The sequence below is a fragment of the Colossoma macropomum genome, unplaced genomic scaffold (assembly GCF_904425465.1).
Source record: "Colossoma macropomum unplaced genomic scaffold, Colossoma_macropomum, whole genome shotgun sequence".
Taxonomy (NCBI): domain Eukaryota; kingdom Metazoa; phylum Chordata; class Actinopteri; order Characiformes; family Serrasalmidae; genus Colossoma; species Colossoma macropomum.
In genome coordinates this window covers 10172724-10186798 of record NW_023494805.1, presented here as the reverse complement: position 1 = coordinate 10186798, position 14075 = coordinate 10172724, and the positions used below count along the sequence as shown (strand labels likewise).

Sequence of the window (14075 nt, the reverse complement as noted above, 5' to 3'; positions counted from 1 at the left end):
TTTTTTTTATTTGTGTGTGTGTGTATGTAATGAGTCAGCATCAGCATGGTGGCATCACTACCACACAATTTCCCAGACATGTCAGTCAGTTTTTGGAAAAAGACATTAATTAATAGAAAATCTAAGTATTATTATACTTGCCAGTATTAATGTACTTATTATCACATAATAAACAAATATTATCTATTACTTTAATCATAAAATAGATGTATCACCTCTGATGTTTTTTTGGTGATGTTCAGATTTGGTGACATTCACATTGTATTTAAAATTTTTAATTTTTTGAGGTGAAAAACTTTGTTTTGAAAGTGGTCTGAGAAGGTCCAGTGAATTACCCACTCACAACTGCACAGTGACCTGCAAGGCAATGCAAGAAGAAACAGGCCAAAAATAAAAAGTCATAAGTAATAGAAGCACTAAGATTGGAGATATTAATGGAGTTCACTGTTAGAGTCTCTCTGTTGCCACCAGTCCTAGATACAAACAACACAGTGTTGCCGATGACGTCTGAGAATGAGCTTTGTTAGGAAGGATTTTACAAACTCTTGACAGTTCAGAGCTCTTACAGAAGTAATGGGAACTATCAGTAGTCATCACCTTTGATGTACCTTAATAAACTGTCTCATACTGGGCTTGTTAAAGTATTTTAACCAAAGCTTTCCTGTTCACCTGACTCCCAAAAAAAGAACCAGCAACTATAGATGACAAAAGTGCAGAACACAATTTAGAAGAACGCAATATATAGAACTGAGGAAAACTGTACTGGACATATTAATTCTCAAATATTCTCTAAAAAGGACTTATTTTCTAAAGTAGTCAGGTTATTAATTGTGCAGCCTACTGATATCCATTTACAGAGCATAGTAGACAACACAAAACACATTTTAAACAATTTTTTGGTTTAAGATCAGCACTGGTACAAATTCAGGACAGGATGGAGAGGACATGCCCCCCTATTTTTTTTGATTACACAAGATATTTTGGGGGTCACAGGATGATTGTCAAAAAAAAGTTGCAGAAGAGCTGTCAGATAACAGTTATATTAGATATGCCATAACAGTTATGAATAATCCTTCCTTTTTCATTAATTACTAAGATTACGAAAATATATACAGATTTGTTCTTGGAATCGAAGAAAAAAGGTAAGGCAGACATTTAAAGAGAATGTTTGGAGAGTAAGAATTTCTATCTTAAACTTTGTTATGAAATTAAGAAAAAAGCATAAAGATTTTATTTTGTTATTTATCATCTTCTTTTGTTAAGTTAATTTATGCTATTAGCTACAGGATCCTGCATGAATATACAATTGAGTGCCAAATAAGGAACAATACTGGCCGTTTCAATTGAGAGATTTTTGCCCTTTCGTGTTTCCTCGGTTGGATTTGAATTGCATTGAAAGATTCTCAAGTCAAGTGATCCATCAAACCAATTAGGGCAGGTTTTCATCAGCGGATCCAGTTCAGAGCCCCACACATTCTCTTTAGTGCCTGATCAACTAGGAAAGATCGGTGTCACAATTCACACAAGTGATTTCTGATTGAGATGAAGTAAATTGACATTTGACAATTAACATTTACTAAGTTCTTTCTGCAGAGTTTGTTGACTAGTCTAACTTAATCAGTAACCGCTCACATTGTTTAAATAAACAGTCACCTTTCAAAGCCACATGGTAACGGTTTTACACTTTAACATCTCAAATTCCCACTTGCATTAGCCATTAATATCCACTATCAAAGTTACTCCCAGTCAAGCTTTACTTGTGTAATCCGATATTGCAGACAAATTCAAAATCTGACTCCTGCCAGAAAATAAAAGCTTAAAAAGGTGGGAAAAACCTCTGCTGCTGTAGAGTTATTTATGTTGCCATGGCTACGTACTGCCATCACCATTTGGCCTGAAACACCCACACAGTCCTTATCAGGCAAAGATATTGAGTTTTCATAGATTTTAACTTTGTCTGTTAAATTCAATTTAACTAATTTTTTCTCATATCTTCAGTGTCATTGAGTTAAGTTTAATAATTGCAATCGAGCTGAGAGCCCACTAAGATGCTTTCGCAAAACCAGTCTTTATATGTTTTAATAAACTAGGCTAATTTGCCTTATACAATATCTGCTGGAATGACAGTCAAACTGCAGACATAGAGGTTTTAGATTCAGTGTTGAGTCTGATGAGTGAGTGTGATTTTCAGAGATGATGTTAAATAGAGAAGTGTGATACCTCTTCACGTCTGGAGAGCAGATCCAGGCAGTGTCTCAGTGCAGAGCTCGTCTCACTGCATAGCTTACATATCTCTCTGGCCTTCAGGAGCTCAGGACCTGCCATTTCTCTCTCTTAAACACACAGACAAACAAAACACACCAAAATTTCAAGCTAGCCCAACATAGCGGGAAAACCACAACCCACAAATGTTTTTCTGGTTGCTGTAGCATCCCTGTAAGCTTAAAATCTCTACTGCCCTCCTGAAGCTGGTGCCTATGGGCACGTTAGAGCCATTAAACATGCTGTTTTGGTGCTGTTTTGTAATACAACAGGTGAGAACAAGTTGCAATAGAGGAGGTTCTTACTGTTGTTATCCTCATTCTTCACCATAGAGACGAAGACAGCCACCTGAGACTCCAACTTCTGCTGGTAGCTTTCAGCTGCCTATGAGGAGAACACAGCTCATTTACATGTAACACCCTATCTTGCCCTGTCCTTGTCTTTCTGTTTCAGCTCGTTTTCTTGTTCCATGCATTTTTGTTTACATAGGCCATGTGCTTATGTTGTTGTTTTGTCTCCTCCCCTGTCCTGCCTTCTTGTCATCTGTTTCACCTGTCTGTTGTTTGTAGCCCCGTCCCCTTATTAATCTCAGGTGTTTCTGTTTCCCCTCAGTGTATTTACACCCCACTGTTTGCTCTGTCTCTTTATCTTGCACTGCTTTTTGATGCTGATCTGACCATTTGTTGTTTAGGTTCTGTCAATTTTTTGTAGGTTTGTTAGTTGTTTCATCTGTCTTCCTTTGTGTTTAGTTTTGGTTTTGTTTCCTTCTCTTTGTTATGCTTCACCATGGACTAATCTACTTTACTCACCTTTGCTCTTTTGTCAAGCTTGTAACAATAGAATAACGCTTTATGGTATACACTCTTAAAAAGATGGTTCCTTAAGGGTTCTTTAGTAAAGAAAATGGTTCTATATAGAACCATGAACACTCAAAGAACCCACTGCATGATTAAAGGGTTCTTTGCATCATGAAAAGATTGTTCAAACTGGTGGAGAATGTGTTGTAGATGGTTCTATAGAGAACCTTCTTGAAAAGGGTTCTTTATAGCACCAAAAAGAGTTCTTCTGTTGTAACAAGCTCATGCTGGCAGAATGCTTCTTGGTGTTATATAGAACACTTTTTTTTAATAATAATAATAATAATAATAATAATAATAATTAGGCTAAACGTATGCATTAATGGCACTGCACTTTTTCTTATAGGTGTAGATTTTAGCCAGATAATTTTGAAATGAACTCAATTTGGCTGATTCAACTCAATGCTAAACCTAAAATAGATGAAGCACCTCAGAGAAAACCGGTACACATCACTTAAAATGGATTTTCTGAGACCCCAAAGCACAATACCATTCATGAAACAACCTCTACTAAAGTTGTCTGCCTAGAAGGAACAGCATCAAGGCCTCATGTGCTGTAAGGTGCTTATTACTATCCAGGTATAGTTCTCAGCCAGGTCTCATTTAAAAATGTAGAGTTCTCAAAAATTCTAATGTAAAATGCTATAAAAAGAGCATCCTATTGAACAGTGACCTCATTATGCAAGGACTCCTAAAAATGTGACAATTTCTTGGTGACTTTTGAAAGTAACAGTATACAAAAATGGTAAGATTGTTTATAACGCATTTATAATGTTTATAACGCCAAAATAAAAATAAATCTAACTGAACCTGCTTCAAAACGGCAACAACTGGCAAACATTGACTCTTTCCAAGCTGATCTGATTAGACTTATTGTTGCTTTGATGGTTGACTTGTGTAACAGTTTGGTTATACTTTATTGTAGGGTGCTGTTCATGAGGCTACATGACACCTACATAAGTTTGTCATGACAACTGACAAAACCCTATGTAAACCTTTATAAATGCTTATTTCAATAGGTGTCATTTGCTATAAAGGTTACATTTGACAATTTTCATCAGTTAGCTAAAGTAGCCTTATGACAGATGATGCCTATTGGAATAATCATTTATAAACATTTATGTAGGGTTTTGTCAGTTGTCATGCCAAGCTTATGAAGGTGTTGGGTAGCTGTATAAACAGTACTCTACAGTAAAGTATCCTTAGTTCAGATCACTCTAAGAATTTCACATTTTACAATGCAGGTTTGCGATAGGCACTATAGCAACAGACAGACCACTGCAGTTCATGACATTTCATACCGGCATATGTAGCATGTGTTTAGGGTAAAGCCTCATACCACATGGAGGGACTGAGCAGGAAGAAGCTTAAGGTACCTGCAGGCAGTCTGACAAGTCTCCCAGAGCCGTGTCCTCTTCAGCTGCGTGCTCTTCCTCTGCACCGGTGTTTTCCGGCCTGCCACAGCGAGCGCTGTATGCTGAGTGCTCCTCTATGGCGTCCAGCCATTTCTATCCATATGGAGGGCACAGGTGAGCATCAACATTTGATGGTTAGTCCACTACTACAGTATTGGTACAGGTCAAATTCATACAGGTCAATTCAAGACTACTGAAAAAATTTAGACATGTCCCATTACAATCATCACATATGTTATATGTGAAAGAGTTGCCACAATACCAGAATTTTGATCCTATTACCCAGTGTCCCATATTTTCTTGTACAATGACGTTTGTGTGGCTACCAAAAACAGTTGTGTCTTTTAATATCAAAGAGGCTGTATTTGTTACTATGCCTTTAAAACTGATACATGCAAATTAGCTGTGATCAGATTGGCTGCCCTGCATTGAGCCTCATTCAAAAAGCAGTAAAGGCCAAAACACACCTTACAACTTCAGTGTGAGGAGCTGAACTGCTGTAGACTAAATAGGCGGATTGTTTTTGCAGATTTTTGTTCCTACTTTACCATTCATCAAGGATTCTTTAGTAAAGGAAATGTAAACAGTTCTATATAGGGTTCTTTAGTAAAGAAAATGGTTCTATATAAAACCACAAACACTTAAAGAACCCTTTGCATGATTAGAGGGTTCTTTGCACAGTGAAAGAGTTCTTCAGATTGATGGACATAATTGTATATAGAACCTTTTTAAAAAAAGGCACCAAAAGGGGTTATACTGTTGTTATGATGTCAAGGTTGTAACAATAAAAGAACCCTTTTAAGGGTTCTTTAGTAAAGAAAATGGTTCTATATAGAACCGTGGACACTCAACGAACCCTTTGCATAATTAAAGGTTTCTTTGCAAGGCTGTTCAAACTAATAACACCAAAACACCAGAAAGGGTTCGTCTGTTGTTACAAGTTCATATCATAACAAAAGCAGAACTCTTTCTGGTGCTATATAGAATGCTTTTCAAAACGTTTCTATGTAGAACCATCTAGAGCACATTCTCCATCAATCTGAAGAACGCTTTTATGATGCAAACATTTTTTGAGTGTTCATGGTTCTATTTAGAACCATTTCTTTACTAAAGAACTCATGAAGAACCATGTTTTAAATGTGTGTAGTTATTAAGAACTGACTCTTAGATTTGCCGACATGTATATCCACAGTCATGATGCATTCATTTACAACTCACTCTTCTGGTGACTTCCGGTTCTCCACAATTAAAGGACACTTTGAAGTGATGAACACTGCCATCACAACACCTGAGTGTGAAAAAGTATTTATCCCAGGCTTTCACCTGTAAACCAAACAAACAAATGTCAGAATGATTAACGTTTTAGTGTTTTTCAAAAATTAATAATATTTTATATAATTAAATTTAATGTATTAAATTATTATTAAGTTAATGTTTTACATGTTTTAAATGTTGTCTGATACATGTGTATCTACTATATCCATTTAAACTTGCACATCAGTGTTTAATATACTGGAGAGCTGTTTTTTTTTTAATCCCATTCAAACAAGACTCGCAAGTGCTGATGGATCAATACCATGTTTGACCACAGACTGCTGAACCACAGTGTTTTGCGACTCACCACACACTGAGCCCTCATAAGAGGCTTAAAGCCCTGTCTGCGATCGCTGCACTCCGCATCAGACCTGCAGCAACACCCAACACGACACAGCATATACAGATGCACAGCAGCACTGAAATGTCTTTAACTTGCTATCAGACATGAAACGAGTTCTGAATAGACAATAACTGAACTATTATAGTTATTATAGTAATAAACATAACGTAACATGATATACTTTCTACAATACTGTCTCTGAGGAAATGTCTTTATTCACCCAGAACAGCATCAAAGCCAATTAGGAACAAATATTCTCACACAAGACAATCACAGTAGAGCCCCATTGATGGGTCCACTACAATTCAAAAGTTGGTAATCAATGTTTTTAAAAATGTAAAAGCAATTTAATTGCAGTGACTGTGTAAAATTATGTAATATTAATATGCTCATCCTGTACAGCTTCACAGTTTTCACATTATAGGTATGAATTCATATAGAGAATTCAGTTACATAATTTTATGTATGGCATCAATTCAATGCAAGAGCATAAACTGGCCTCTAGATAGGCTTTTCAGGTGCTTTTCCCATAAAGAAATCACTAGAGTTAAGAAACTTACTGTTTTGAGTACCAGCTCAAGTTCCCATTCTCCAGAACAACCCAGTGTGAGGCCCAGGCCAAGAAATTTGACTTCTGAGAATCAGCAAAGAGAAAAAGACACGTATTTAATATGATTTTAAATAGAGACTCCTCAGTAGGACTTTAAATTAGCCTAAGACTAAAATTACTCTGTGTCTGTAATAACAGTCTCAAAACAGCACCATAACACTTTGACGCCACCTGCTGGCTGCAATTGCAAGGCCTTTGCAAATAAGATCACGCTAAGCCTGCTTTAACAGACCTTATGAGCAATTAATGTTTGGTTACATAAAACAGCACGTGTCTAATATTTATCAGGGTATGTATAGAGTTACTTTAGGGGGGTTACAGAAATGGTCATGGACATATTTAAAAAACAGCGGGATTACAGAACATCATCTGTCCTCACCTTCCACAACAGTCCTTCAAACTTTCTGGCCGTGCTGGCTGCACTCTTTGGAAGAGAAGAACAGACTGCATTTCCAAAGCTTGTCAAATCGATAATGTAGCGCTGAATCATGTCAAAACCAGATACAATATCAAAACACAAGCCCACCTTTTCTTTACATGTTTCTAGTAGAATCCTTATCTCATCATCTTCTGTAAGGTCCAACACAGACTGGCCTAGGATACAGCAGGGGATTAATCTGAAGTTATGCCATCCTTATTAATACAAAATATATGCCACAATAATTCTCGGTGTGTTTCTACATAGACACCAATAAACTAAGGCCATAACCCAGGGTGTTTGGGGGGGCTGTTTGTAGTGGGCAGACAACCAGAAAACAACACAGTACACAAATAGAGGGTACGTAAATTTCAGTTTGAGTTTTCAAACATTTAATATACATTACACTACATTACATACTTCAAAAAGCAATTTTAAAAGGAAAACAAGAAACTAATAAGATTGTTCTTTCACTGGGTGAGGCGGGTGGAGCTAGGTGGGTAAAAACAAATGTCCTCCAGTTTTGTTTTTCCAGTGAGCAGGCCTCACTCTGGGTAGCCCTGCCATACACCATGAGTTAGGACTGTATCATAATGTGACTGACATATAATGCCTACTGTAAATAGCTTATGCAGGTAAAAAGAGATAAGAGTTAGAGCTAAGTAGGTAAATTACAAGCAGATTTATTATTTGTGTGTACTGTAGATGTTGTGTACATATGTAAATTGTCCATTCATTGAGAGAAAATATCTCATGATTACAATAAACAAAGCAAAGCCACCAGCTGTGTCTCATTCCATAAAACCAGTTGGGTCTCATTATTGCTCAGACTTGGCAGAGATACAGTACTGTACCGCTCCTGTTCTTGGCAGTGGGACTGGCTCCATTCTTAAGCAGCTCATCCACGAACTGTCTATGCCCCCTGCAGGCTGCAATGTGTAATGGTGTGTTGCCTTCAGCGTCTTTGCAGTGGATATCTGGCGGCCTGTTCCTGAGGAACTGAAAAAAAAAGATTCAGAAAGAGAAACGCAAGACCTGACCATACACTACATGTCCAAAAGCGTCCAGACCCAGACAGCCCTTCTACTCTGTGAATTCAGCTCCATTAATTTGCACCCAGTGCTGACAAAGACACACACACAACCGCACATGAGGTCACCATGACCAATGCCAAACATGGGCTACACTCTCAGAAAAAAAGGTATGAAACGGTCACTGGGGCAGGACCCCTCTTGTCACTGGGGTGGTACCCTCAAGGGTACATCTCAGCACCTTTAGTTAGGGAACATAACATAAGTTGTATTGACTCCACACACCCCGTCTCGTCTCCAGGCTTTTTATTTTATTGTTCTGTTTTGAAACATTCGGTGATGAAAAGGTACAAATACATACTTTTCACCTGGAAAAACTTATTTAAGGTACACAACTGGACCTTAAAACCACTGTTGTACCTTTGAGGGGAACATTTACATTGCTTGTACCCTAATGAACAAAAAATGTACCTGCATAGAACCTTTATTTTTGCCAGTGAAGAGGGGTATGAAGCTTCACAGCCCAGTGCTGGGGGGCTTCATACACACCTTTGGAATGAGTTGGAGTGACCCAGAACCAATCATCCAACATCTGTACCTGACCTTACTAGTCCTTTTGGGGCTGCATGCAATCAAATCCTCATAGCAATGTTTCAGGATCTAGTGTAAAGCCTTCACAGAGGACTGGAGGCTGTTACTCAATAGGGACGTCAGGGCCTTCAGAAAAGGCCTGATGACTTCTGAGAACTAAAAAAAATACATTTTGTTAATTTTTATTTTGAGACGTCATGCTTGTTGTATTGTCTGCAAGTATAGTATGAATACTCTTATTTCATTGTTAGGTTTTGGTTGGAAACAAAAGGGTTAAGATCTTGAAACAACCCAAAAAACTGTCCAATCAGGACAGTACTAGGTAGTTACAGCCAAGCTAGCTCTCCTATTGGTCAGGACTTCAGGAGATAAACAGCCTTACATGTTAGCTTAACTACTAACATCATTAGGAACTGACAGTAAATTCAAGCAATTATGTTTTGATTTCCAGTGGTTGGGACTAATTTCATGAGGAAAAAACCCAAGACCTTCTGGAAGTCCTGGATACGTCACTGACTGTGAATATGAGCTGCAGTCTAACCAGGTTTCAGTCAGTGATCAGAAATGGAAAATAGCGGTACCTTTTTGCCAGGACTCTGCAGAAGAAATGCCAGATACAAGGTAAAATATATGTGAATATGTCTGTTACAAGCTTCAAATATCCATGTTTCATCTAGAACAGCCAAAAATGTTGCATCAGTGTTAGTTTAACCCCTTAAATGGCCAGGACCCGCGGGTGACGTCTACAACCCAATAATAGCTCAACCAGTTTACGTTGAAGTCTGTAGTTACTGAATGTTAAGCCTTAGTATGCAATAAGCCTGGATTTTAAGGGGTTAATGGTAACACATTATTAGAAATCTGAAAGGGGAGCTTGCAGAAATTCGCATTATTGTTAGGTGTTTTTTTTTTGACAGTTATGGCCTAAATTATCATGGTCGGCCAGTACTGTTACTGCAGCAGCGTGGGGCAAATTTCTTGATACCTTTGGTTTCAGAATAAGCGTTGGATAAGGAGATGTCTACAAACTTGTGGACACACATTACAGCTCTCATAAACACACTATTACAAGAGTAGGACTAACCAGCTGAGCTATGGTGGGGGAATCTCCCTCTCTCGCTGCTTCCAGAAGTTTCTCCTCCATCTTCCTGCTCTCTCTTCTCTCTGCAGCTGGAGCAGGCATGAAAAATAAGGAAAAAAACAATGTTAAAGATGGACCATTTCTGTACAGAATGCAATCTAGGCCAGGCAGCCACCCCCGTAAAGTGCCCACCTTCCAGCATAGTAATGATTTCATCATCTTCTGTGACAGCCCTAGGGGTCTGAGCAGCTCCGTTGATTACTGTGGCACAGGCACCATACCGCAGGAGCAGCAGAACAACCTCCTGGGTGTGGAAAAAGGGGGAAAAAGGGGGGAAAAGGTAGAGAGAGAGAGAGGGAGAGAGAGAGAGAGAGAGAGAGAGAGAGAAAGAGAGAGTGAGAGAGAAAATAGTGAGCAAGAGAAAGACAAAGCAGAGAGTGAGACAGAAAACAGAGAGGGAGATTGAGGTAGAGAAATAGACAGAGAGAAAGTAGTGAGAAAAAGAGAAAGGAGAGAGTCAGACAGAAAGAGGGAAAAGAGGTTGAGACAGATAGATAGACAGACAGACAGACAGACAGACAGACAGACAGACAGACACATAGATAGATAGATCTTGAGGTAGACTGAGGTAGATCTTGATAGATTGAGGTAGAGAGAGAAATAGGTAGATGGAGAGAGTAGTGAGAAAAACAGAAAGGAGAGATGCAGACAGAAAGACAGAGAGGGGACTTAAGTAGAGACAAACAGAAAGACAGACAGACAGGCAGGCAGACAGGCAGGCAGACAGGCAGATAGATAGACAGAGAGACAGACAGATAGATAGAAAAGAGAGAAAGAAGACAAAGAATAGTGAAAAAGAAGAGAAAGAGAAAGGAGAGAATGAGACAGAAAGAAAGAGAGGGGACTGAAGTAGAGATAGATAGACAGATAGACAGACAGATAGACACAGACAGACAGACAGAAAAGAGGGGAGAAAGAATAGTGAGAAAGAAGAGAAAGAGAAAGGAGGGAGTGAGACAGAAAGACAGAGAGGGATTGAAGTAGAGATAGACAGATAGATAGATAGATAGATAGATAGATATTCTGCTAATGTTTAATACGTTTAATATTAACATGAAAATATTCCACGAACGTATTCTGTGACTAGTTTAGTAACACGTGCACTTTACTATAAACATAAAGTGAAACGCTGTGAAAACAAACCTACGTTTGAACACTGTAGTTCAGATCAGGGGTGAACAACCCCAGCCAGCTCAGCTGTTACCTGCCAGGTTTAGTGGGTGAGTCTGAGCAGGTAAACCACCACACTGTGTGGACAGCGGCCCTCTAGGACCGGAGTTGTGCACCCCCGGTTTAGATATAAGAGCAGATTCACAGACTCTATAAACATATAAAAACACGCTGCGCGGACTCTTTTAATGAAGCTTTTTTTGGAAAGCGAATTTTAAATGTAGCACATGCAAAAAAAACAAACCTTTCTTCCTGACTGGGCTGCAAGGTGGAGAGGAGTGTCGCCCCAGGTCATTCTGCACATTCACCTCAACACCTGCCTGCACAGTAAACAGAGGAACAGTCACAACAACAACAATAATAACAATAATGAAAATAATAATGATGATGATGTCTGTGTTACTTTTTTCTCATTTTTCTAGGTATCATTTCCTTTTTTCATGCTTTTTTCGCAAACTCACCAAACAAACAAGCACTTCTCTGTCACTCTTACTGCTTTACTCTTCCTGTCGTCTCTCTTACCTTCAGCAGTCCCTCAGCAACTTCTTTCTGGCCGAAGTAACTGGCCAGGTGAAGTGCTGTCCAGCCGCCGTTTGGGCTGTTTTTACCCAACAGGAACATCAAGAACCCAAAACAGCCCAACAGTGTGAGAAACTCGCACTTGTTTCCCTGTCAGTCTTCCTGAGCTATAATTGGCTAGCAGCGTCTCACTTCACGAGCTTGCAATCTCTAGTAGTGTCTTGTTTCCTGCTCTGGGATTGGCTAACAGTCCTGTCCCGCCTTCTGCGCTCTGATTGGCTAGTAGTTCATTCTCATGAGTGAGATCTCCCAGCCTTGTTTTGTAGAGGTGGGGTTTGTCGGAATACAGGTGGGGAAAAAATGTTTTGTTTTCTACATCTGGAGTTTTATCTCCTGCAGTTTCCAGTAGCCTTTTATTCAACTTCAGCTCTTGACCCAGAGCCTCGCCTGTGCTGAGTGCTGGATGTTAATCCTCACCCTGACCGAGGACACGCCCTACACCGACTGATCCTTGTGAAGTGACCGGATAAACGGTGTTATTGTTCTGTTCTGGAGTAGTTAATGGAGCGCAGCAGTCAGAGTGATGGTCAGAAGTTCATATGTAATCACAGCTTTGCTAAGCTAAGGGTAAAGACACTGTGTGTCCAGAACTTTGTGAAGCATAAGAAGGTTTCTAAATAAAGAAAGATATCTGACACCTGCAGTGCTTCGCAGTGGACACGCTACCCTGAAGCTAAAGCAATCCCAGCAAACAGAGAAAACCGTTTTCAGATGTACCGGTGTATGTGTGTGTGTGTATACATATATATATATATATATATATATATATATATATATATATATATATATATATATATATATATATATACACCGATCAGGCATGACCACCTCCTTGTTTCTATGCTCATTGTCCATTTTGTCAGCTCCACTTACTATATAGGTGCACTTTGTAGTTCTACAGTTACAGACTGTAGTCCATCTGTTTCTCTGCATACTTTGTTAGCCCCCTGTTACCCTGTTCCTCAGTGGTCAGGACCCCCATGGACCCTCACAGAGCAGGTGCTATTTGGGTGGTGGATCATTCTTAGCACTGCAGTAACACTGACATGGTGGTGGTGTGTTAGTGTGTGTTGTGCTGGTACAAGTGGATCAGACACAGCAGTGCTGCTGGAGTTTTTAAACACTGTGTCCACTCACTGTCCACTCTATTAGACACTCCTACCTTGTCAGTCCACCTTGTAGATGTAAAGTCAGAGACGATAGCTCATCTGCTGCTGCGCAGTTTGTGCTGGTCATCCTCTAGTCCTTCATCAGTGGTCACAGGGCGCTGCCCACAGGACGCTGTTGGCTGGATATTTTGTTTGGTGGACTATTCTCAGTCCAGCAGTGACACTGAGGTGTTTAAAAACTCCAGCAGCACTGCTGTGTCTGATCCACTCAGACCAGCGCAACACACACTAACACCCTACCACCACGTCAGTGTTACTGCAGTGCTGAGAATGATCCACCACCCAAATAGTACCTGCTCTGTGGGGGTCCATGGGGGTCCTGACCACTGAGAAACAGGGTAACAGAGGCTAACAAAGTATGCAGAGAAACAGATGGACTACAGTCTGTAACTGTAGAACTACAAAGTGCTCCTATATAGTAAGTGGAGCTGATAAAATGGACAATGAGCGTAGAAACAAGGAGGTGGTCATAATGGTAAAGGATTTTATTTCATTTTATATTTATGTTTCTAAGGGTGAGCATTAAAATAATCATATACACTTGTGTGCAAAAGTTTAAACATCCCAAGCTAAATGTCATTCTGTTGATTTTCTAATTGGAAGTAAGTGAACACACCCTCTACAGAGAACACACTTAAATATGGCCTTTTTCTGCAAATTTTAGAGCACAAATTCTATTTATTTGCAAAGTTTAACATGAAAAAATAAAACATTAAATATAAAATGTGCTATAACCTTTGCACAGGCCACATTTTACGTTTTGATTTACTCCCAGTATGTTAAATTCAGCAAATAAACAGTAAATGTGTTCTCTGTAGAGGATGTATTCACTTATTTAGATTTAGAAAATCAGCAAAGCATGTAATTTGTCCAGGGGTGCCCAAACATTTGCATGTAATTGCATATCGCTTGACAAATGTGTTCCAGTTTATTAAACAATTAGCTTTTCACTAATTACAGAGTATATATCAGAATATTGTTTGCAACCCCCCCCCAATAACAACAGCAGTTCCATGCAGTCAGAAACGTCATTATAAATCATACTGTAAGAGCCAAGTAAGCTCAATACTCTTATGTGTTGCTACAGAACACAGTCATGTTAATTAGAGGTGAAACAATTATATTTCACTAAATATAATATGGTGCTTATACATATTTGTGATTTTATTACTTGG

At 39.1% G+C, this 14075-nt stretch overlaps 1 protein-coding gene across 1 annotated transcript in view; it reads right to left on the bottom strand.

The window, feature by feature from the left end:
• LOC118826106 (oxysterol-binding protein-related protein 1) overlaps window positions 1-11848 on the bottom strand; it is a 63537-nt gene extending 51689 nt beyond the window's left edge. Inside the window, 14 exon segments of the mRNA XM_036596994.1 lie at window positions 2221-2333; window positions 2568-2646; window positions 4496-4627; window positions 5753-5857; window positions 6156-6219; window positions 6752-6825; window positions 7181-7225; window positions 7328-7395; window positions 8074-8218; window positions 9926-10011; window positions 10115-10226; window positions 11397-11438; window positions 11440-11472; window positions 11675-11848. Coding sequence (XP_036452887.1) covers window positions 2221-2333; window positions 2568-2646; window positions 4496-4627; window positions 5753-5857; window positions 6156-6219; window positions 6752-6825; window positions 7181-7225; window positions 7328-7395; window positions 8074-8218; window positions 9926-10011; window positions 10115-10226; window positions 11397-11438; window positions 11440-11472; window positions 11675-11773 — 1197 coding nt within the window. The 5' untranslated portion in view covers window positions 11774-11848.
• Window positions 11849-14075: the final 2227 nt, after the last annotated feature.